Below are 26,013 nucleotides of genomic sequence, written 5' to 3' on the forward strand. Positions count from 1 at the left end.
TCTCTGATCTCTGTGAGTTCGAAGCCAGCCTGGTTTACAATGCGAGTCCAGGCCAGCCAGGCTACACACAGAGAAACACTATCTCGAAACATCCACTCCCAAAAGGATAAAACCCACTGAACTTCATGTTGTGTACTCATCTGAGGGAGGGCAGCTAGAAGGAGCTGGAGGAAAGAAAGGAAAATGGCAAGTGATGTAATTCTATTTCAGTTACAACACATGTTAGAAGCACTTTCAACATGTAGTTATTACAGGATCAACCCCTCATCTTTGTACTGTGAAAATCATTGACTTTGTATGCAGCACAAAGAGTGATGTCTCAAAACAGCTTTCTTCTTTTACATATGTATTTTTAATTTTGATTGTAATCTTAATCTTATAAATATATGGTGTGCTGCATGATAATCTTTTGCATTTATGCAGTTCATAACGATCAAGCCAAAATAGTTAACTTTTTATCCCTTTATTCAAAAATTTCATTCACATATGATAATTGAGCATATTTATAGGCCTTGGTATGATATTTCAATAAATATAGATAATATGTTCTAATCAAATTCAGGTAATTTGTGTCCCCATTTCTTATCATTGCTTTTTTTTTTTTTTTTTTTTTTTTTTTGAGATGTCTAGATCCTCTCTTGATAAAACATATAAATGGATTTTAAAATAGCTTCCATCAGTGAGAGCCCCTATACCCAAGCAGATGAATCTTTGTTTTTAAGTTAATTGACATATAATACGTGTACATATTTAAGAAGTCGTGCCTGATAACTTCACACACCCCACACTCACCACACCCACACAGTGTATAATAAAATCTGGGTGGTTAGCATTTCGTTTTCTTGTAAACATGTATTGCCCTGTGTTGGAGCCTTTGATAACCTGTTCTGGCATAAAATAGATAAGTAATTGTGGCAGTGAATGTAGCTCAGCAATAGAGTGTTTTCCCAGCATGCAAAAGGCCCTGGGTGCAAACCTCAGAACTGCAAAATAAAAGTTTTAAAAATGATTGTGCTCTGTAGCCCATTGATAGTTCTGTAGTTCTAGAGACCATTTCTAATATATGTTCTATATTGTTATGTTCTCTTACCAGTTTTCTGACTGTGTAACCTTAACTTTTGCCCTACCCAGACCCTAGTCATCACCATTTCACTCTCTTCTGTGACGTCAATATTTCTGGCTTTCAAATATGAGTGAGGTCATTCACTGCTTATCTCTCTGTGCTTGACTTATTTCTCTTGATATAATGCCTTCCAATTTAATCCCTGAGAGCAGAAACAGGCACCTTTTAAAAACATTTTTATTTTTTACATATACATTTATATTATTCCACATATATACAATAAACTACCTACAGCAAGAAGAACCATGACACAATCAGGAATTATATAAATGTTACATTTTTAGTGGTTTGGCTATTTGTATTTGACAGCCTTGAAGAACACATCTTTCCTATCATGGTGTGTCTAAAAAAATTCTGAATGTAACTCAATCTCCATCATATCTTGTCATTATCAACTTAAATGCAATAGCTAACTTCATTTTCAGAAACCAATAATTTTCTGAAAGTGATACATATAGGAGGTAGCAACAGAATATGGGGTATACATTTGAGCATTGGCAGGACCTGGCCAATTCCAGCTTTGTCCTACCACAGGCCATCCCTCAACCTCCCATCAAGGGGCTGGAGGAGCTTATTAGGCTCTTAATCTGGAGACATCTGTGACTCTTTCGATCTGTGCTTCAGCATCATCCCAGCTAGGCTAAATTTCTAACTCTGATGTGGTTCTCATTGTAGTCCATTGACTCCTTTTTTCCTAAGAATAAAAGGCAAATGCATTAAAAACAGACGGTATTATCCAGTTAATGCTATTATTTAATAGCAGTAAAAAGAGGTAGCATATTGAGCATTGTCTACACACGTGACTTTCCATGGTAGCTTCATTAGGGCTCTAATGGCAATGCCTCTTTATACTTAGGGTATATTGGCAGGAGGAACTCATTAGTGGACTATGCAGACAGAACCATATCACCAGAGACACAGTGTCTGGGTCCTTGCACATCTTTAGAAGTCATCGAAGTCAGCTTAAGGCACAAGTGAACCTTTACCAGTTGCTTCAATGTCCTCCTTCACTGGCTGGGCAATGAGGTCTGGGCTCCCTGCCTTAAAGGGGCAGCAGCAGTGACAGATTATAGGACCTTCTAGCATTGCGTATAGCCTGTTCCTATCTAACAAGATGTCCTCCTTTTGGTAAAAGAGTTAGCATTCCCCTGTCTTAATTTTTATCATCTGGCAAGTGGGGATAATAATAACATCTATATTATCTATTACATAAAGTAATTAGGAAGAATAAAGGAAATGTGTATGTTACGTGCTTTTTTTTTTTTTTTTTTTTTTTTTTTTTTGAAAGAGGCCCAAAACTACTGTATTTGTATACCAACTTTGGCTCCCAGCCACCTAGCTCAGGAGAATGAGGGTACCAGGGGCCAGCCAAAACCATTCAGCCATCCTACCTCTGGCCCAGGCTGAGGCATGCCTCCCTACGTAGGCAGAGTCAGGCTCCAGGTTAACACCCCAGGTTCAAAGTTTTGCTTCGGTCCTCTTATTCCCTCCTGCTATGTGAAGTGCTTTTAAAGGGGCTTGGCATTTGTGAAGTACACAAGAGATGTTGAGTGTTCTTGTTAATAAGACTCACAAAATTACCACTTACCCAGTTGCAGATTGAGAAATTAGCTCTCTCTCTCTCTCTCTCTCTCTCTCTCTCTCTCTCTCTCTCTCTCTCTCTCTCTCTCTCTCTCTCTCTCTCCCTCCCTCCCTCCTCCCTCTCTCCCTTTATCTCTCTCTCTCTCTCTCTCTCTCTCTCTCTCTCTCTCTCTCCCTCTCCCTCTCTCCCCCCCCCCTCTCTCTCACACACACACACACACAGGACAAGGCTTATTATGATAAAGGGGAACGCTGCTTTCAGTCACTGCTTATTTTGCTTATATATACAGATGATATATGAAGCCAGTGATTGAATTTAAAGAAAAAGCTTAAGCTCACTTTGAAAGCTATATCCAAAACACAAATATCTCAAACACTATAATTCCTTTTAGTTGATTTGGTGCCCGCAGATGTTAATGTTAAGATTGGTCCCCTGCTATTCCATTTAGTATTCATTTCCCTATTACGGTTCTTCTACTCCTTGGGAAAATATCATTTCCAGAGAAGCAAATGTTAGTCTCTTAACCTTTGTTCAGTGTAGTCATTTCTCTAAAACAATAATTTGTTGGACACAGGTTCTCACTCTGATGTCCACACTGCTATTAAACTTGAGATCCTTTGGCCTCACCTGCTTAGACATTGAAATTACAGATGCGTGTCACCACACCCATCCGTGCAATGAAAATAGTGAACTCTGCTCTGGTATCATTCATTCATTCACATGGATGCAAATACACACAGTCTCAGAAGATTTTAGTAGGATAATTACCTTAAGTGATCTGTACATAATTGAAGTTTGTTTTAGATGCCATAGAATATAACTGAGAACTCAAATATTCTACATTTTTGACCAAATAAAACATGCAAATGGCCTCTGGCTCTTATTTATCTGGAGAACTTGAACAAATACTTTAGCTTCTAGATTTTTTTTCTCCAAGATGTTGGTCTCCAGTAGCATGGACACAGTAAACTCTATATAATGACATTTCGTTGCTGATAGTATTTTCTCTAGATATCAATAATTAAAAATGGTGTATGATCACCCAAATTAGGTAAACTAATATTTAAATGCACATATTCAGTGATTGAAAAATGGAGCTAAGCATGTACCTCCCAAAGAAAGAGGGTTAACCTAGATGTGAAGTCCATGGGTTAGAGGAGCTTGAGTCTTGACTTCAAATGCCAACTGTTCTTCTAAATGGACACCTTGGATAAGCCAGCACCTGCTTAGTTTCTCTGTAAGTGGGAGCCAGTCCGTCAATAAATATTGACCTTGCTGTTTGTACAAGTCACTGAATAATATGTCACTGAAGGGACTCTGAAAAAGTAAGAGATTAAATATCCTGCTAGGTCCAAAATATATGTCAAAATGAGAGTCTCTACTTAGGAGCTACTGTGGACACCAAGAACTGGTGGTTTTGTCCTCCAGTATAATGCTTTGGAGATTTATTATGGTTTTATATATGTATGTGGCATTCCCATTTTTAAAGGATTTAATTTTAATTTATGTGCACGTGTTTACTCCCATGTGTGCATGTGCATCGTGTATGTGCCTGATGTCCATGAAGCCCAGAAAAAGGTTTTGGACTCCCTAGAACTGGTGTTACAGACAGTTATGAACTGCCATATGGGGACTGGGAATTGGACCCCTGACCTCTGAAAGGGAAAACACATGCTCTTAACTGATGAGTCATCTCTCCAGCCCAGGATTTCCATTTTTCCAGAGCTCTTTAGGTTTATTACTAAGGTACCGACATAAAACTGACTTATGCTACAAAAGCCAAAATGTAAAGGGGTAAAATTCTTGGTTTCGAACATCCGAGTGTTAAGCTTCCTTTGGCCTAATGCTTTTCAGGGACTGGCTTTAGAAGAATCATGGATTTCTGAGTGTGAAAGCATCTTGAGAGTTTTGGCTATTGGATAAGACCACCTGTTTTCCCACTTGTTTCAGTTTGTGTTGTTTTAGGAATGTAACCTAAGTCCTTATGCTTGCTAAGCGCTTGCTGAACTACATCCTCAGCCCAATAACACCAGATTTTATTTTGTAAAATATTTTATTCACTTTTATAAATTTTTGTTTAGTTTTTCACCTTTATATATTTGTTTATTAGGAGTAGTATGGTGTGTGTGTGTGTGTGTGTGTGTGTGTGTGTGTGTGTGTGTGTGTGTGTGTGTGTGATGTATGGGTGAGTATTTGTGACATGGCATATGTGTTAAGGTCACAGGACAACTTTGCAGACTGGTTCTTTCCTTTAAATGTTACATGGGTGTAACTTTTCAAATAGTAATCACCTTGCCATATGCAGTGTTAAATAGCATATGAAGTGTGGGTAATGTTTAAGCCCTTGGTCTTGTGTCAATTTTTTCTCAGATCATTACTTCATTCTGGCTTGCTCATTAGCAGCATTTTCCATAATTGCACAATGATGAAAGTGTCCCGACAGGTCTTAGTCTTATTTGCTCCTAGTCCTAACCATCTTTTTACTCCTTTTAATTAATCTAGCCAACATTTCTAAGCATTCTTGTATATTGAATGTGTGGTCATGGCCTCATCGTTTGGATGTGAGGTTATTTTTTTTCTCTCAGGCTCTCAGTTGTGGGTCTATCTTAAGTTCCATTTTTTAAAATGTTTATTGTAGTCTAGGGATTATTCCTAGTTTTCTACATTAAGGCAACAAACTGTTGAGAAGATGTTTTGTCATCTAACAGGGGGATGAAATGAAATATCAATAGCAATTTAATTAATAACAAAAATTCTCTCAGAAGTTTAGAAGAAGCACTAACACTTAGATAAATGAAAGTTGCAATCATCCCATCTTTGTGATTTATACATTGACATATCTTTAGAGAGCTGGGAATATTTTTAATAACAGAAACTATAAAAATAATACATTTTTGCTGAAAAATCTGTAAATTTACAGAAAATGACAAGAAGGAAATGAAAATCATGTATAATTAAACCTCGTAAAACTACATACTCTTATTATTTCAATCTATATGTTCTTGGAAAGTATATATTATATACTCATTGTTATCTGTTTTTAAATTAATAATATGTTATGAATGCTCATATATTTTATTATTCATTTATGTTTATTGAAAAGTCATACGATAAACATATTTTGTTATAGTTTCCCTTTCCCGTCTTATTCCCAGATCTTCCCTACCTCCCCACATATCAAACATCATGCCTTCTTTCTCTCTCTAGAGAAAACAAACATGCAAACAAAAACCAAACAAACCATCGCAGCACCAACAAAATAAAACAAATAAACACAGCAAAAGAGCACAAGAAATACCCCCACACACATAGATACACACACACACACACACACACACACACACACACACACACACACAAGCCATAAAGGCACCAAACTGCAAACCATAATATACAAGCAAAAGACCAGTAAGATTTTTTAAATTCTCAAAGAAAACCAACATTTCCCCATCCATGGTACAACACACACACACACACACACACACACACACACACACACAAACTATATGATTCTTCATCAGTTCATAATTGTAGTGCCTTGAACTTGTTGATAGTAGAAGTTGTAAGATGATTCGGTCTTTTTTCAAGTTTTGCTGAATTTTTGTCTATAAATATGCAGTCAATATCTTATGTCTACAATGCCTTACTAGGAACATATATTTTCATGACTTTTAAAAATATTGGATACTAGCTGGGTATGGTGATGCACGCCTTTAATGCCAGCACTCGGGAGGCGGAGGCAGGTGGATAGTGACAGAGCCCGGCGTGGGCACAGGCTAGAGGCTCCATCTCATTTCCCAGAGAAGCATCCCCTGGCTGCTTAGGCCATCTTTCCCTCTTTCTGTGCAGGTTTTCTCTCATGAGATTACTGGAGCACTGAGAAGTGGCTGCATGCATGGAGGATCGCTGTGAGTTTGAGGCCATCCTGGTCTACAAAGAGAGTCCAGGACAGCCAAGGCTACACGAAGAAAACCCTGTCTTGAAAAAAAAAAAAAGAGGATACTATTTATCCTGTTCTTCTAGAAGTCCTCTATCATTAATTAACTGATATGTTTGATACAGAAATGAAAATAACCTTATAATGAACCATGTTCTGTGACTAATTATTTTTATCCATTTAAATAAGATAGAAAGAAAGCTTCATCCAAAAGCTATTGTAACAGCTGATCAAACAGCTTTTTCATGGTCTACATTTTAATTTCTTCTCCAGTTTGCATTCAAATCCTATGATAGATTTTAGTGTACTTAGGAGAGATGGGAGATACAGTTGACTGAGAATGGCCCTTTTTATGCCATGCTAATCAGCAGCAAACAAACAGCCCTTGTTAAGCACCAATGATAAGCCCACATAAAGGTGTGCATTAAAATGAGTTGTTCTCATTTCATCAAATGTGTTTTTCCTATGTTGCTGTTTTTTGTAGGGGACAAAACTAAGTTTGTTCAGTTGTTCATCATTTGGTTACTTTGTTTATTCAACAAACTTCTATTGAGTGCAGTATTTACGAAGCACTGGGCTAGGAGATATGAATGGCTAAGAAGTTGTGGATGGGCAAAACTGTTATGATGTGCACTAAGCAGAACGTGGCAAAGGTGGAGGTGAAGTCCCTGAAGGTTCATGTGTTGAGAGAGACATGTTTGTGTAATTTAGAAAAGACATTGGGGTGGGGGTAGGGGGAATGAAAGTTTTATTTCAAGGGCTGCAGAAACACTGAAGGAAAAATCTGTCAATATTTATTGACGAGATTATCAGCCTATTTAAATATTACTCTCTCAAATATACCTTTAAGTGGCTGAAATTTAAATGTACACATTAATATAACTAGAACATTGATATTTTAGTTTATTCTTTGACTTTCAAATGACATTGTAATGGATCTCGTAGTATGCTGTTGACGTTCCATACAGCATGAGCTGAGAATGTTGGCAACTACTGGCCCACAGTTGAAATTTTCTCTGGAAATTGACCTCAGTGAGAGGAAATGGACTCATGCATGAGTATTGCTCTTTCCTGAAGGCCCCCCCTACAACCAATGTGGTGGCATAAAGGCCTGGACTCCTTGCCTCAATCCAGGGGACTCTGAAGGGCCATCTCAAATTCAGAGCTTCTCTTGAATTTCCCTGTTGTGATTGTGTCTCAGTTGAATCCCCCCTTGACAAAAATGTCTCCTTTCTTTGCACATGTGGAGTCTTGATACAGCTTCCACATACAAAGGTTTCTCTAAGGCTGTTTGCCAGGGGCCCTAATCTAAATAGATAATGGTTGAGCAGCATTCTTGATTTTGAGATATTCTTATCATGCGGCTGATTCAGCCAGTGTGAAGGTAGAGGCCATTAAGGAATGAAGTCTTTTATTACTATGAGTGAAAGGAGCTGATAGAGCCCAGGTATGGTGTGCAGCCCCATCCTTTCTGTGTGATCTCTCCTTGGTTCCTTAGAGTTCCCAGAGCAAGATGAAATGGAGAGGCTGGTCCCTATACCCTTCAATATGCTAGACAGACTTTACTTCTTTCAGCATTTAGTGGACTTGTTTAAAGTGGAGATTCAGGGCCTTTGACATGGAAAAAATAGATGTCTTTACTTATTAGTGAAATCTATGGTAGTAAAGTTAAGGAATAAATAATGAAACATGCAACTATAATTTGTGAAGACTGCGTATATAAGGCCAAGTTCTTCTCACATGTCCTGCACTATGATATTGAACCTAATTCTGATTTTTGCTTCCTGGAAAACAGCACTGTTGGTACATATCTCTGTTTCTTCCCCTCATCCTACCATCGTTTTCATACAGCATCCTATAAGACTTCCCACAGGAACTGAAGATACTGACTATAAAAATGGATGGTAGAATGAGAAGCAAGAAAATGAGGCTGTGAGAATTAGCTGGTTAGCAGGTTCAAGTGGCAAGGCTAACAGATTGGAGGTCTTTGTTTGAAGGATGTTTATCTCTGAGGGATTTGAGCAAGTGAACTAGAAGGATGGAAAATTGTGATTAACACAGTAGGGTTTCTGCAGGTAACATTTTGATTTGATTTGATTGTTTTTAATGACTGTAACATTGGCAGCCAGAGGGTGGGGTGGTGCTGATGATTGAACCTGGGATCTCATATATGGTCCCCCCGAGCTGTACCCTCAGCCCTGTATTGTTGCACTTTGAGTCAACATGCACTGAGACTGAGACATAGCCCTCTGTTTGATTCAGCAAATAACTCAAGTGCCAGAAGAACTGTAAAAAATTAACTATTGGTTTTTACAGCTGGGCAAAGGAAACAGCTACCCAGATGTATGTTCAGGAATGATTGATAGCCCTCTCTGTTAGATTCAGAAATACAAAAATCATCATCTTTGGTTTGAGAATTGTTAAAAAAGAGGTGTATGATTAAATTGCCCACGGTCACTGGGAAGGATAACTCCTCTGTTGGTGACACTGTATAAGTGATGAACAGTAGGATGGAAGAGGGGACTGGAAGCAAGGCATTCAGGATTCTAAAGTATGGATCAGCTCATTACCTTGAAGATGATTAGAAAAAAAACATGATTAAAATTCAAAGTCCATTGGGAAAAGTACTTAGTGTGTGCACACATGTACTTCAGAGAGAGAGAGAGAGAGAGAGAGAGAGAGAGAGAGAGAGAGAGAGAGAGAGAGAGATCCACTAAATGCAACTCCCTAAAGCTAGACTATTAATTGGCATTATACTGTCTAGCACTTTGAAGATTCTGGTCTCAAATTGAAAAGCAAAAACCCAGACGTTGTTTATGGAGGTGTCTATAAAAGAAAATTGCAGCTACATTTTAATCTTGTGATTCAGACTCTTCTATTTATTCTCTACCTAGCTCTTGGGTAGCAATATGCTGTTCTATCTGTTGCTATTCTTTCATTTAGAAAATATTAGCTGAATGCCATCTTCATGATATGCTAGGAGTGAACAATCAGGAAACAGTTCCAGTTTAACTCTCTCTCTCTCTCTCTCTCTCTCTCTCTCTCTCTCTCTCTCTCTCTCTCTCTCTCTCTCTCTCACACACACACACACACACACACACACACACGCGCGCGCGCGCGCACACACACACGTGAAATTCCATTTCTTATCCCTATTATCATTGGTGTATGCACCAAAGTATTCTTGCCAAATAGAAGCTTCTTAGTTCCATGAAAGCTCTTACATCTGGATATAGACTGGAGGCTGAAATTGCTTTGCTTTGGTAATCTAAGCTCTCTGTCCTCTGCTTGCTTAAAAGTGTATTCAGCATGTTATCAGAAAGTGGCTGCACACAGGAGCAGTCAGTGGCTGACGGAGACCCTGTGGTCTTAATTGGCGCACTGCTTGTGTTCTCTTTTCCTCTTCTCGTTGCCCTCTCTCCAATTTCATGAAAAAAATGAGTCCAAAGGAAAAGTGAGCTTGGGGGAGGGGCGATCAATCAGCTTGTCAGTCTGCTTTAGTGAACTTCCATTGGACATGTTTGAGGAATAAGGGAAAGCACAAATCTCTTGTGATGCTAGGTCGGTAAGTTGGGCAACAGTATTTTGACTGCAGACCAAAAAAAAAAAAAAAAAAAAAAAAAAAAAAAAAAAAAAGTCCCTTGGACCTTGTGCTGTCCTTATCTCTTGCTCTTGGTTTCTGAAAAAAAAAAACAACAACAACAACAACAACAACGAAAGGCTGCTGAACTGCTAAAGCCCCCCCCTTTTTTTTTTCCAATTGTGCTCTTTTGAGGAGGCATGTCAGCTACAGAGATACCTTTTAAATTTTGCTTTCTGCCCTAAACATGAATTCCCTTGAAAGGGGCTTGTCGGCTTAAGATTATTTGAGAGTAAATTTAAAACATCTTTAAAATGAGAAGCACTGGTGAATTTTAAGTTTCCAGTGAACAGATGTGTGCTATAAGATGTTTCAATATCTTTTCTTAGGATCTAAAACAAAGTATTGATTCTCAGACTTTAAACCAGTCTTCACTCTAATGTGTTTCAATATACAAAATTTTAGCACTTTTTTCAAAACATTAAAAAAAATTAGACAGATGAAGACCTTAATGGCCTTAAAAACTGATATTTGCATGTAATTTTTAAAGTGAGAGTTTATTAAACTTGCCGCCAAAAAATAAACACAGCTTCGCGTAAAGAATAACCAAAATGCATATGCAGAATGTGGTAACAATGACTAAAGGACCTTAGTCACATATAGTATTTGCATACACAAGAAAAACAATATTCGTTTTCTCCTTGAACAAATACATTTCTTGCTAGATAGTGGTATGTTTTTTTTAATAATCTGTAAATGAATTGTAGAAAGACAAAAGGACATAAAGGGCAAAAACATTGCGAACATCTATTTAGCGCACACAATATTGGTTTTTCTATCTTTGGTATCTGAGCCTGTGACCCACTGCACTATCATACTGTATAAATTGTTATCTAACTAAAATTGTTTTCTAAACTAGTTCCCACAGTCAAAGAACTTCCAGCTTCCTATTCTATACATTCACTGGGCACTGGAAGAAAGTCACTTCTTGTCACCACCCCATGACAACAGGTTCCTGCTTCTTTCTGTAATCCCTAGATATCCCTCCCACCTGCTTTGCCAGCTAGCTTTCTCTTTTTGCTCATTCATACTTGCTTTGTTGCTAGAATTTCCTGTTTTCAAGCCAAGAGCCCTTTTTTTTTTTTTTTTAGCTAATGTCATAGAGCTACCACAGCTGTCTATGGGAGAGCTTATCTCTCATTTGCATCCACTGAAGTAGAGATTCTGGCTCTGTAGGTCTTGTAGTTGCCTGATGGATTTCTGTGCTTGCTGGAAGCTCTCATAGTTACTGCAATCTCTCTCTCTCTCTCTCTCTCTCTCTCTCTCTCTCTCTCTCTCTCTCTCTCTCTCTCTCCTTCTGTTTGTGTGTCTCTCTGTCTCTCTGTCTCTCTCTGTCTCTCTTTTTCTCTCTCTGTCTCTGTCTCTCTGTCTCTGACTCTCTCTCTGTCTCTCTCTCTCTCTCTCTCTCTCTCTCTCTCTCTCTCTCTCTCTCTCTCTCTCTCTCTCTCTCTCTCCTTGTGACTTTTTGATTTAGAGCTCCTTCCTTCTACATATTACTGTGCTCTCCAGAGTCTGCTCATTTATAGACTATCAAAGTATACAGTACAGTGGCCTCATATTGGTATAAATCATCACCATCCATCTCCAGAATTCTTTCATCTTTTTAAGTAGAAAGCCTACCCATTAAACACAAACTTCCTATTACTCCTCCCCTGCCCCTTGCCATCACCATCCCCTTACAACCATCATTCTACTGTTGATCTCCATGAATCTGGCTATACTATGTTCTCACTATGAGTAGGATTATGCCATACCTGTCTCTTTATTTCTGGCTTTTTCCACTTAGCTCAGTGTCATCAAGTCTCATCCATTTAACCCATTCTTCCACCCTATAAGAATAATTTGTTTTTAATAGTAAAATGAACAACTAAACAAAAAAACATACTTCTTGTCAAAAGAGAAGCAAATGAAAGTATTCAAAGATAAAGCTAATTACTTCCGTTGTTGCCTCTTACCCCTTCCCAATGCACCTGAGCAGTCCACATTAGCAGTATTGCATGCAGCCTCCACATATTTTCTATTCCTTGGCTTTGTAGTTATGCAGTCTACCTCAAGTCCTTGAATGCTATGGCCATTTTCTTATGTAGAATCCTTTTCTAGCTTTCCTTTCTTTCAATTCAAATTCAGATAACTTTTGATGATCTTTCTGAATTTGTTTTAAAGCCCACTTTGGGAGTCTCTTTATCTGACAATCCTGTGAAAATTATATTGTGTCCCCAAAGTCCTGCTTTCCTGTGACACCTTGTTCCATAATTGTTTTGTCTTTTCTACTGCAATTTTCAGTATGAAGGACAGTACAGTGCCTGTCGCATAGCAGGCTCCCAATAGGCATCTGTTGGCTCATTGAATCTTTTACTTCTTGCACGCTGGGCATGTAACCCAGAGTCTATGCATGCTAAGCAAATGCTCTATCACTGAACTACATCATAAGACTTTTTGAATATTTTTTAGAGATAAGATTTAGAACTTCCGTCTTTGAATTACATTTGGAATTTCCATGTACTGCCTTTCTTTTCTGAATTACTTTAATACATTAGAGCTATTAAAGATGAAAAAGTGTCTTTCAGCTTCCAGTTGTTTTGTAACTACCCAACAAGGCTAGGAAGATTACATTTATAATTAAGAAAATGTCCTCATTTTTCTTGGGTCTTTTTGTTCCATTTTTTTAAAATCATGGACATTCTCTGAAGCTGATGACAGCTACGGCTCCAATCTACCGTAATACAAGACACAGAATATTGCCAGTATTTTGCAAACCCACAGAGCTCCAAAATGTGAATGTTTGCAGCAAGACATGACCAGAATTGTTGTGTCTTGATTATAGAAGATATAACAGTACAGGTGATTTCATGATGGCTGTCTCGGTTCTTGCTAAGGCTATTTTATAATAAGTATCTGTGTACCAGGTTGTCTCTCAAATATGAAATACAGTGGTGAAATGCAATTCACCCAAAGATTGTTGATCAAGGAAGAAATTTATATTATGTTCTAAGATGATATGCGTGGAAAATATGATACTAAACCCTAGAGTGTATAAAGTGTTCTATACCCACTAGCCCTTGGCTGATTTGGGCACCTTCCATACATCAGTCTGGCTGCTCTTTTGAAGCCATCTATGTTGTTTTGTTGGGCTTTAGGTGCTGCAGTTGCCCACTGGGAACTGCTAAGACTGAAGTCCCAGAATTTTCGGGTCAGGACCCACAAGGATAAACAATGACTTCAGAGATCCTGGTACCAAGGCTACCACGTTTTTCATACAGGATATATAATATTCAACACCAGCTTGAACCAGGCAATATGTTCTGGGCTTGGAACTTGAGACCATTTTATTCAATAAAATATCCAACGCCAAACTAAAAATTGATCCTTGGGTAACCTGAAACTTAATAACAATAATAATCTATTGTGTTAAGTTATAAATTTCATCATAGTATTTTGCTATAACAGTTTTGTTGAAGTGTCATTCACATGTCATACAATTTGCACATTGACATCAAATTAAGCCGGGCGTGGTGGCACACACCTGTAGTCTTAGCACTCCAGGGGCAGAGGCAGACAGATCACTGTGAGTTTGAGGCCAGCCTGGTCTACAAAGTGAGTCCAGGACAGCCAAGACTATTACACAGAGAATCCCTGTCTCTAAAAAGCAAAAGCGAAGCAAAGCAAAACAAACAAACAAACAAAACCATGAAATTAATAGGTTTTTAAAATGTTTCACAGGACTGTGGGATGATTACAACTAATGTGATTTTTTTTTTAAATATTTTTTGTCTCTCCCAAAAGGAAACAAAGATATTAGAAGTCATTTCCTCAACTTTTTACCTCTTGCTCACCAGTGCCAACCCCATCTCTGACAGCTAATTTATTTTCTGTCTCAATAGATTTGCCTGTGCTAGGCCTTTTATATGGATGGAAACATTGACTGCACAGTCTTTTGTGGCTGGCTTCTTCCTCCGCAGGGTAATGTTTTCAAGGTCCTTAGTACTTCAGTCCTCTTTAAGGATGAATACTATTCTAAAGTATGACTAGCCCAAATTTTCTTTATTCATTAGTTCATGCACAATTGAGATCTTTCTAATTTCTGGCTGTGAGAGTGTTGCCATGAACACTTGTACACAATAGATGGACATGTTTTCATTTATTTTGTGTATGTGCCTAAGATAAATTTCAAGGTCATTTGAAAACTTTATATTTAACGTTTTGAAGGTCATCTTCCTAAGATGTGGTCTGCAAATGGTTGACTGAGTACCTTACAGTTGCAGGTGCAATAATAGAAAGGAATTTGTATCAGCTGCCTTCCAGAAAGTGGGTTGAGGAGCTCAGATTACTGGGTTGTCTGCTTCTTCTGTATATTTTTCTTGGATGACTGGGGACCAGAGAGATTCACAATGCAAGACTCTTAGGCAGCTTAGCTTCCTCAGACAGGGCGCTGCCCTGATGCTGCTGACCTTTTTCCAACCATAGCTTCCTAAAAGCTAAGTAGAGACACAGTACCCATGAGCCATGCCAAACCGCACCACTCCCATCCTTTTCAAGTTGACTCTGGGATATCTTGAGTCTTGACCTAGTAGTCAAATTTAAACCTCCTTTTGTGTAGTTAAGCCCAAAGTCCAAATAAGATCACACACACATTAACAAAGGTAAAAACCCATTCATCAAGGCACTGTTTATCCATCTATTGTTTGAGGTGCTTATTTGCTGGATCATGCTCTAGGAAATAAAGTGAAATAAGGTAAGTTTCCAGGAATGAAATGCAAACGAAATAGAAAATTGGACAACACATTAGCTTTTTATTAATAATTGGCATTCATGACACCACTGAAGGTAAAAATAATTATTCCCAGCAGTGGATTTATAGTTAGTGACATTTTATTTCTATTGGGACAGATACGTGTGTGTGTGTTCATACTTATACAGTAAATAGAATACCTCAACATTCAAAAGAAAACCAGGTAAAATGTGCACATTTGCATGTATATTTAAGTGTATGCCTAGAAATGCACAGAATGCATATATTTTGCCTAAATAAATATTTACATTTTGTTTTTTTAAGTCTTTATTTTATAAACTGTATGAGTGTTTTCTATGCGAGTATATATGTATACTGCAAGTAATCTTGGTGTCCTCAGAGACCAGAAGAAGATGACAGATCTCCCAGAACTGGATTAGCAACACTGTTGTGAGTTATGTGGGAGATAGAACCAAACCTAGGCTCTCTGCAAGAGCAAAATGCACTCTTAACCACTCAGCCATCTCTCTAGCTCCCATATTAGATGTTATATTTAACACGCAGGGAATATTTTTCTTTTTTCTTTAGAAAACTCTTTTTTATTTAATTAATTTATTCAAATTACGACTCAATTGTTATCCCATCACTTGTATCCTCCCGTTCCTCCCTCCCTCCCGATTTCACCGAGGGGGACCTCCTCCCCCACTATATGGTCATAGGCTATCAAGTCTCATCTTGGTAGCTTGCTTATTCTTTCTCTGAGTGCCACCAGGCCTCCCCATCAAGGGGAGATGATCAAATATGGAGCACCAGAGTTCATGTCAGAGTCAGTCCCCACTCTCCACATAACTGTGGAGAATGTCCTGTCCATTGGCTAGATCAGAGTAGGGGATCTAGGTTTACTGCATGTATTGTCCTTGGTTGGTGCAATAGCTTGAGCAGACGCCCCCTGGGTCTGCATCACGATGTTGTTCTTGTAGGTTTCTAGGATCCTCTGGGTCCTTCTATTTCCCTATCTCTTATATTTCTCTTACCTAGAGTCCCAGTAGGAGAATATTTTTCTTAGATTCAGTTTTCATGTGCATATTGATACATTTCTGTTAGACACTGAGCCTGGAGTTAGAGATAATTACACCAAGTTCAATCCCTTGGCTGGAGAACAATACATTATACTCATCAGTTTAGAAAACACAATGTAAACAGCACTATTAGATTCCAAAGCTTACAGTGTAATTTAATAAAGACACATTTGTGGTATTAAACAGAAAGCAATCAAGAAAAATGACTTCCTGGTTTTGAAAACTAATATGCATCTCTTTCTCCATTCACTCACTGAAGTAAATTTCATAAAATAGCAAGTAGTTGAATGTATTTTAATTTAAATTTATATACAGCTGACCTTTGATAAAGAATTACTTTCAGTGTACTTGCTTCTCTTTGCCTAAAAATATGGACGGTTAATATAAAAGGAAGGTAGGCTGTGACTTATAAAGAAGTTCTGTAATTATATGATGCTAACTCTAAATGATTAATTTAGGTTTCTAAGGTGCATAAATTTATAAAACTTAATTATTTATACACACAATCCTGATTAGGGTCTAGTAAATGAAATTGTTCGCATGGTGTCATGACTAATTAGAGATTGGGGCACTGACGTTTTGTGTGTGTGGAGCTCTTGATGGAACCCAGGACCTTACTTATCCTGAATCAATGTTTCTCCAGCTGAGCCCCAGCCCCAGCCCCAGCTTCTGACTGAATTATTTTTATGTGTTCATGTTAAATTCTTACCATTCCAAAACAACTAAGTATACACATTTGGGTATATTTTCTTCCAGTCTTTTTACATCTGTTTCCTTTGGCTTTATATGTGTGTCTCATGTTTATATTTATTTTAGATACAGTTTTCTATTTTTTCCCAATACTAAAAACTAAGCATATTCTACATTATAATATTTACAAGCATAGTGTAAAGAACACCAAAGCTTAGTGTGGCTTAATTACATAATACTAAGCTCTAGGTCATTTGTGTGTGTTTCTATTGTATGTGACAGTGTACTAAAGATACTTAGGAATAAATACTTTTTTCTATATTTGGCAGTCTTTCCTTAAATATTGAATCATAAAGTAATTATGTCTGGTTTTAAAATATAGGGAGTTTAAGGCTTTTGACACATTCTGCCAAATTGCCTTTCTAAGTACTTTCACAATTACTCTTCTGGCTTGTTTTGTTTCACTCCTGGGAGCTTTTAATATCATCTTTTTTAATATCTTTCTCAAATTGAGAATGAAAGTTATAGTCACAAATTGAGAGGTGAAAATTATTGTTTTTCATTTTTCTGGGGTCTATAAGAAATTCAATTACATTTTCTTGAATAATGACTTTAATTTGGTTTGTTTGTTTGTTTGCTTGCTTGCTTGCTTGTTTTTCTTGCCTTGCTTGCAATTGAAGCATTGGGTAGAGCCCATCTTTCATTTTGTCTCCCCATCGCTTTTATTTGTTTATTCACTTTACATCCTATTTGTAGCCCTACCCCTCCTCTCCTCCCAGTCCCACCCTCCTTCCATCTTCCCTATCCCTTCTCCACTATTCCTCAGAAAAGGGGAGCCCCTTCCTATCCACCCCATCTTATCAAGTCCCATCAGGAATGAACTTGACCTCTTCCCCTGTGGCCTGGCAAGGCAGTCCTGCCAGGAAGGGAGTAATTGAAAAGCAGACAACAGAGACCATGTCAGAGACCTCCCCTGCTCCCATTACTAGAGGACCCACCTGAAGCCTGAGCTGCCCATCAGCTACATCTACATAGAGGACCTCGGTCCAGTCTGTGCATGGTCCTTGGTTGATGCTTCAGTCTCAGCAAGCCCCTCTGGTCCCTGGTGAGTTGGCTTTGTTGGTATTTTTGTGGAGCACCTGTTACTTCCAGGTCCTTTTCTCCTTCCCCTCTGCTTTTCCACAGACTCCCTACACATTGCCCAATGTTTGGCTGTGAGTCTCAGCATGTGTTTCAAAGTGCTGCTGGGTGGAGCCTCTGAGAGGACCACTCTGCTAGGCTTCTGTCTACAAGTATATCAGAGTATCATTAACAGGGACGGGGATTGGTTCGCTCCCATGGGATGAGTATTGGGTTGGGCTAGGCAACCTTCCTTTTGAATAAACCAGCTCTTACTTATCTTTCTGTACTGATAGGTAACTAATACTGAAATTGCCTTAGTCAAATTGCCTAATATTCAATTGTCTTAGTTTCTCTCTCAACTTTCCAGAGCCCTCCTCCCTTCCACTGCACACACTTGCTTCTTACCACTGCTGGTGTATTACTTTCATACCCAGGTGTATGAACAATAGCCACAGGGCGACATCTGATACTGCAATTAAAGGGCCTTAATCTGATAAGTAGAAGTACTTGAATGTTTTTATTGTGTGTGTGGTACTACTATTGTGTATAATTTATATTGCAAATTCTACTACTTTTATAAAACTGAAGGAAACTCTATGGTTTGAAAAAGTCCCCTTTAGGACTAAGGATGTGGGTGAGTAGTTGAGTTCCTGCCTAGCATATATGAAGCCCTGAGTCCCACCCGCAACACTGCAGAAAGAAAAACAACAACAACAGCAACAACAAAACCCCTTGACCTTACTAAGCTGATTTCCAAGTCTCTGTGTATTTTCTGCTAAGCCAAAAAATGTGAAAATTGGTAAGTATGTATTGGTTTTGTATTAGGTCAAGGGCAATGCAGCTGGGGAATCACGGGATGCCATTGGATATAGTAAGCCACTGAGCCAAGAATATACATAGGAATGAACCCCCACAAAGATACACAGAATATCCAGAAATAGTCTCCTGCAGTTAAACAGAAACCCAGAGACACAAGAGCAAAGGGGAGAAAATAAAAAACACCACAGCATCATGTCTGAATGTACTGGTTTCCCACTAAAGACCTGTAAATTTTTTTTTTTTTTTTTTTTTGCAATTCTGGGTGGGAGTGGTGATACCACCATTTTCAATTGGCAAAGACTTGTTTCTTCATCTAGGAAGAATTTGTCAAGGATGGAAGGCTCTGGAGACCTAAATTACATCTCCCTTGAACATGGTGGAATGGGGCCAGCCTCCCTTTAGGCATGGCTTCACATTTCAAATTTCAATGCTAACTGATACAACAGCTTGGACCCATGCCCAAAGCTTTGGGGTGCAGAGTTTGATTAAAGTCCTTAAAAACACAAGTGCATGCAGACATTTCTTTCTGTTCTTTGAGCATTTGAAGGCTCTTCTCATCCTAGAACTTTTGGCGTAATTGTTCCAACCTGTTGTAACACACCTACCCTTGATATCACATGTGGGCATTAAAGTCACATTTCACCCCTAAGGAAGAGTCATCCTCTGACTGTGTTCCAATGCCCCACTCTATTTTCTCCTTCACTGATTACTTGTCTCTGGCAGTAATTTGCACTCAGGCATTTATTTAGTTGGCTTATTGGTTATTAACTAAATAATTAGCTAATTAATTAGTCAGCTTGTCTGTGTGTGTGTGTGTGTGTGTGTGTGTGTGTGTGTGTAATGTTTATATATGTTCATGTGGGTTGTGCATGTGTGTGAGTGTGCATGCATGCTTGGAAGTCAGAGGTTGATGCTCAGTCTCTTCCTTGGTTACTCACCACATAACTGGTTTTTTGTTTGTTTAGTTGGTTTTGGCTTCTGTTGTTGTTGCTTGTTGTTTGTTTTTTGAGGGTTTTTTTTTGCCTGTTTGCTTATTTTGGCTGTTATTTTTGTAAATGTTCATGTATCTGTGCTTCTGTGAAGGCTTATCTCCAGTTCCAGAGACTTTAATACCTTCTCTGACCTCTATAAGTATTACATGATGTATACATGCATGTGTGTACATGCATACACATAGAAAATTAAAGTATTTTTAAACAATATTTTATTAATTCTTTGAGAACTTCATATAGTGAATTTTGATCATATTCATCCATTCCTTAATAATTCTTCTCAGAGCCAATCTCACCTCCCTACCACCACCACCTCACTTGGAATGTCCAATCCTCTAATTTTTTTTGAGATAGGATCTGTGTATAATAGCCCTGGTTGGTCTGCAAATCACTCTGTAGACCAGAATGGTCTCTAACTCACAGAGATCTACTTGCCTCTGCCTCTTGAGTGCTAGGACTAATGGCCTGTGCCAAAATGCCTGTCCTCTGTTTAAAAAAATTTTTTTAATTAAATACATTTAAAATTTTTATTTATTTAATCATTTTATAGCCTTATCCAAGCCCTCTCCCTCCTCTCCTCCTAATCCCAAGCTCATGCGCCTTGCCCCCCTACCCCTCTCTTCTTCTCAGTGAAGGGGAGGTCCCCTATGAGTACCAACCTATCCTAGCACCTCAAGTCACAGATGGACTAAGTGCATCTTCTCCCACTGAGGCCAGACAAGGCAGCCCATATGAGGGAAAGGGATCCAAAGGCAGGCAACAGAGTCAGAGATAGCCATTGTTAGGGGACCCACATGACAACCATGCTGCACATCTGTTCCATATGTGTAGGGGGTCTAGGTCCAGCCCATGAAAGCTCTTTGGTGGTTCAGTCTCTGTGAGACCCCATGGGCCCAGATTAATTGACTTTTTGTGGTGTCCTTGACCCCTCTGAATCCTTCAATCTTCCTCCCACTCTTCCTCAAAACTCCCCAATCTCGCTTTATTGTTGAGCTGTGGATCTCTGTATCTGTTTCCATCAGCTGCTACATGAAACCTCTCAGAAGACAGTTATGCTAGGCTCCTATCTGCAAGCATAGCAGAGTATCATTAATAGTGACAGGTGTTGGCTTTCTCCTATGGGGTGGGTCTTGGGTTGGGCCAGTCATTGGTTCACCATTCTCTCAATCTCTGCCCCATCTTTATCCCTACAGTTCTTGTAGGCAAGAGTAATTTTAGGTCGAAAGTTCTATGGGTGGTTTAGTGTCACCCTCCCTCCACTGGAAGTCCCACCTGGCTACAGGAGGTATAGACCTCAGGCTCCTTACCCCAGCTGCTAGAAGTTTCAGCTAGGATCACCCTATAGACTCCCAGGGGTCCTTGTCCCAGAGATTATCCCTACCAATTTTTGTTCTCTATGCTTGTCCTCCCACTCCCATTTCCCCCTCTGCCTATACCTGATCCTCACCCCGGTTACCCTCCCCATCCCTCTCCCACGCAGCTCCCTCCCTCCATCTACATCAGATGTCTATTTTATTTACTCTTCTGTGTGAGATTCAAGCATCTTCCTTTGGACCTTCCTTAGTTTCTCTGGGTCTGTGAATTATGGTATGGTTATCCTGTACTATGTGGCTAATATCTACTTATAAGTGAGTACATACCATGCATGTGTTTCTGGGTCTGGGTTACCTCACTCAGGATGATCTTTTCTAGTACCACCCATTTGTCTGCAAATCACATGATGTTTTTAAAATTCCCTTTTTTTTTTTAATCTTGGGAGATGACTCAGTGATTAAAGTACTTGCTGCACAAACTTGAGAGCTTGGGTATGAATCCCCTGAGATCATGTAAAGGAGAGGCTGATAGAGTATAGCTGTAATCCCAGAGTGCTTCTGCAACGAGAAGCAGAGACAGGAGAATTCCCAGGATCTTATGCAGTAATAAACAACAAGGGACACTATCTCAAACAAGATGGAAGGCAAGAACCAACAGCCAAGGTTGTCTTCTGACCTCAACATGCATGCCTTGGTATGTATACACCTGCATGTACACAGCACACACAAACACACATATACATACATACATACACACATATTCATAAATACATACATATAAACACGCATATATGTATGCATATATATATATATATATCATATGCCACAAAATATTTTACCAAAAGGAAAAAAGAAGACATTTGGAGAAGAAAACTGGGAGATAAAATTTTTTCAAGACATTTGTGATATTGCACTTAATGACATACTTACATTAATATAAATTTTGTGATATGTACGATTTGGAGTAGAAATGCATTCTGTTGGGTTTAATCACAGTAAGGCCATTGCAAAATAAACTACTCTGCATCTTTCCCAACTTAACTAATTGACTGTCCAAGCCACAACATGAGCAATTTGTTTGTTTTTCTATAGGTTAAGAAAAGGGTAGTTTGAGACTTAGTTATAGTGTTTAATGCAGTAAATGTGGCTTTAAAATATTTTAAAACCTAGGAGGCTCTACAATGTTGCAAGATTTGATCTATAGATCGCCTACGTTGAGCCAAAGCATAAGGACAGTTGCTATGTAAAAAGCTCCACATTGTCAATAAGCATTGTAGGGTGAGGAAACTTACGAAGATGTAGATGAATCATTAATTTCCAAGCCCAGTCTGTTTATCACAACAGCAGACCCCACATAAGCAAATAATTTTAGGCATGTAATCTACACATCAGCCTGGCCTGGGAGATACAGTGTCCATTTTTTATGTTTTTCACTGCTGTAGAGTATACCTAGGGTCTCACAGATAATATGCATGCACTCTCCCACCAATTTCCATCCTCAGATGTCATTCTGAGGGGTGGTCCCAAGTCTTTGCCAATTGGATGCTCTTAATTATGTTAGAGTGACTTTGCACTGTTTTGAATTTGGGCTAAGCAGATATTCTACCATGAATGGGAAGCTGGACCCCAGTTCCAGACACTCCTGCAGTAATTTACCCAGATGGTCATAGGCAGTTTTCCCTGGATAGCTGCGGAAGTGTTCATTTTTGTTCTTCTTGTGATACTGGTCCTGATAACTGAGAGTGAGAATTATATATATATATATATATATATATATATATATATATATATATATATATATATATATTTTTTTTTTTTTTTTTTAATAAAGCATACTGGTCTCTAAAAAAAGAGTTGACTCCAATAAAAGCCTGAGTAATGTCATCTGTGTTCCATTTGGGGCCTTGTCTTCACAAACATTGGCAGCTTGTTTTGGCTTTCTGTTGAGTCTTTTATCAAACCACCAGCTGGAAAGGTTTCAACCTATCTCCAGTCTGGTGGTGTGAAATAACAGGAAACGCCTCTTTCCAAAAATAATTTTACTGAGAAGTTTAAATTTTTAGATCTTTCCCCCAAAGATTCCCATGGATTTAGATACACACCGCTTCAGCATGCCTTCCTTTGCCCCATCTCTTGTCTCTTTCTTCTCGGGAGTGAAGTACTCACTGCTGGAGAAACATGGGGAATCCAGAGACGCTTTGCTAGCTGCTGAGTGCAAACTTTGGGCTTGAGGTGGGGACAGGTGAGCTGTGTTTTGGAGGGGAGGTGGAAACACTAAGCAGTGTGGGGTATGGAAAGACCCACAGGGAGGTGGGGTCACTATCACCACATTGTGGAGGAGGGAGTAGGAGAAAAGGTTGAGAAAGGGCAGGGAGCTCAGCTCAAGGACACAGCATGAATGTCCCTACCGCGCATGAACACCTGGCTTTCACTCAAGCACTGCAAAAGAGCCAAGAGGTGAGAGAAATTGACAGGAACTGCATAATACTTTTTGGGTGCAATGGGATCAGAGTTACCAGGAAGACTCAATGATCAATCCTGGCTTTTAGACTGGAACTCCTGGCCACGTAGGGAGCTGATTAGAATTAGTAAGGACCCATTTCCTCTGGTGAAGCCACATCCCCGATAATGACATGGGCCCAGATGACAGCATAGAGCAAGACTTCCAAAGCATCACCCACGAGGCCAGGTCTCTTACAGGGTCTGAATATTCAGTCAACATTCAGTCAAGGGCGCACCTTCTTTATCTTGCCACAGATCATCTTCATGGCTGTGGTTTCACATTTTACCTGCTCTGGCCAGCTTCCCCTGAGGCCTTTGTGGTTTTCAAACCCTGACTTGGAATGCAAACTGAAAGAGCAGATCTCGCTAGAACTTCCAACTCTCTAACTTTGAGGCAAGGCCAGATAATTGCTTTCCTGGCATTGCTACTTAGCAGTTGGGAGATCTAATATAGAAGTAGCTTGCAGAGTACTGGGCTTGGGGAAGAAAACAGTTTTGGCATCTGGCAGGTACATTTCCTTTCTCCAGGAGGCTGAGGCCAGAAGGAGGAAGGGAATCACTTCTAGGAAGTATTTTTAGCCTGTCTTCCTTGTTCAACTCTGATTTTTTGTCAAGATAGCCCAGAATGGGGAATGTTGAGGGACAAGGTAGGGCTTTCTAGTCACTGCTGACAGTGGCTGCTGGTGACAGAGAAGGTCCTATAGCCACTGATCTGGTTGCCTTTTAAGGCACTAACTCTTGAGCATGCATGTTGTTCCTAGTTGGAGTGTATGAGCATGTTTTGTACATACCTGTGTGCACATATGGACACACTAGTATGCCAGACTCTGAACACGAAGTCTGCATTTTACATAGTTCAATCTCTACACACTATTACATTTTCTTTTGTGTTTTTCTGAGATAGGGTCTATCTCTGTAGCTGAGGCTGGCCTGCAACTCAGTATTGTAGCCCAGGCCAGCCTCAAATTCCCAATCTCCCTGCTTCAGCCTTCCAACTGCTACTGTGACAGTTATGTGTCACCATACCTGTTTTGACTATCCTGAGTTAATATGAGTCAATTTGGATCTTAAAAAGAAGGCCATCAAGATGGTTGAGCAGGTAAAGGTGCTTCCTGCCAAAGCCAAAGACAAGGGTTCGATTTCTAGAAAAATGAAGGTGAGAACTGATTCCTGAGCATTGCACACACACAAAAGAATGTAAATATTTAAGTCAAATGCAGGGAGGTGGCTCAGTGGGCAGAGACACTTGCCACTGAACCTAATTATGTGAGTTTAACCCCAGGGACCCATGTGGTAGAGGAGGTGAGACCTACCTTTCTGACTGCCACACATGTGCTGTAGGAAGCACCCACCAACAGACTATGGTAAATAGATAGATAAGGGAAAAACATACTTTTTAAAAGAAGAAACTGCTTGCTGTGTGATAACTGGAGCCCGTGTTTGAATGCTAGAAAGTATCACTCCCCTGCTTCTTTTGGCGTTCTTCTGGAGGTGACTGTTAAGGCCTGAAAGGTCAGCCTTTCCTCTGCATGTTTCTTAATGGCTTATTCACAGTCAAGTTCAAACTCTGGAGAAATTTTCATTTGTCTAATATCCAAAGTATTGAAGTTGGGATGATGGAGCTTTTTGGGCCCAGGCTTGTCATAGCTTTGCTAAGGCACTGCGTGAGATTCGGTTCTGACACCAGAGTGGTTTTTAGTGAATTAAACACTTACATTAATGTTTTGGGGAATTATTCAACTCGAATAAAGTTTAATAAGAGAGGTAGACCCCAAACACTCTAAAAATGCCCTAGAATTTGTATTGAGAATAGAATGTGTATAACTTTATCCATGGCTCATTTCAAAATGTCTACCTCAAGAAAGTCCTTTCCTAGGTGCTAGACACTTCTCTTAATGCTCATTACTATTTACTGACCTATTCTGTGTTGAAAGGTAAAAGTCCTCTCATTTTGTTATGCCACTTATCAGGGATGCAGTGCTGATATTTAGGCTTTGTCATTGTGAGCTTTTTATCTAACATTGGCACTGTTTAGAGCAATGCTCCATTTCCCAAGCCATTCTCACCTTCTGAAATAGAATTTTTCCAGGAACTCCCTCTGCTTATTATCCCCTAAGACTCCAATACTCCTGAAAGCCTAGAAAATGCCAGCCTAGTCTGGCTAATTAGGATTTTCATCTGTGTGATATCCCCAAATAAGTACTGTTGTCAGTGAGGTTAACTCACTGATGATAAGGTATTGTCTGTGTGTGTGTGTGTGTGTGTGTGTGTGTGTGTGTGTGTTTCTTAGCACTGCTGTATCAAAGGAACACAAATGAGATGGCTTAAAAGAGCAGCTTCAGATCAGTGTGTTGGCAGGGTTGGCTCCTCCCAAGACCTGTAAGTAGACTCTGAGACTTCCTCACCTTAATGTTTACATGGCATGCTTGTGTGCAGGTCTTGGAGTCCAAATTCCCCAGTTCAGTTAGCTTAAGGCCTATCCTAA

General features: G+C 39.3%; 1 protein-coding gene across 2 annotated transcripts in view; it reads left to right on the top strand.

The window, feature by feature from the left end:
- The window catches only part of Maob (monoamine oxidase B), a 97,390-nt gene that overhangs the window by 6,917 nt on the left and 64,460 nt on the right, over positions 1 to 26,013 (top strand). The window contains exon 1 of one of the 2 annotated variants that reach the window (XM_051140886.1): positions 6,586 to 6,613. The exons of the other annotated variant lie outside the window; for it this stretch is intronic. Coding sequence (XP_050996843.1) covers positions 6,601 to 6,613 — 13 coding nt within the window. The 5' untranslated portion in view covers positions 6,586 to 6,600. Of the gene's footprint in view, positions 1 to 6,585; positions 6,614 to 26,013 lie in introns of those variants that run through there. 2 annotated transcript variants of the gene reach the window in all.

The sequence above is a fragment of the Acomys russatus genome, chromosome X (genome assembly GCF_903995435.1).
Source record: "Acomys russatus chromosome X, mAcoRus1.1, whole genome shotgun sequence".
Lineage (NCBI taxonomy): Eukaryota > Metazoa > Chordata > Mammalia > Rodentia > Muridae > Acomys > Acomys russatus.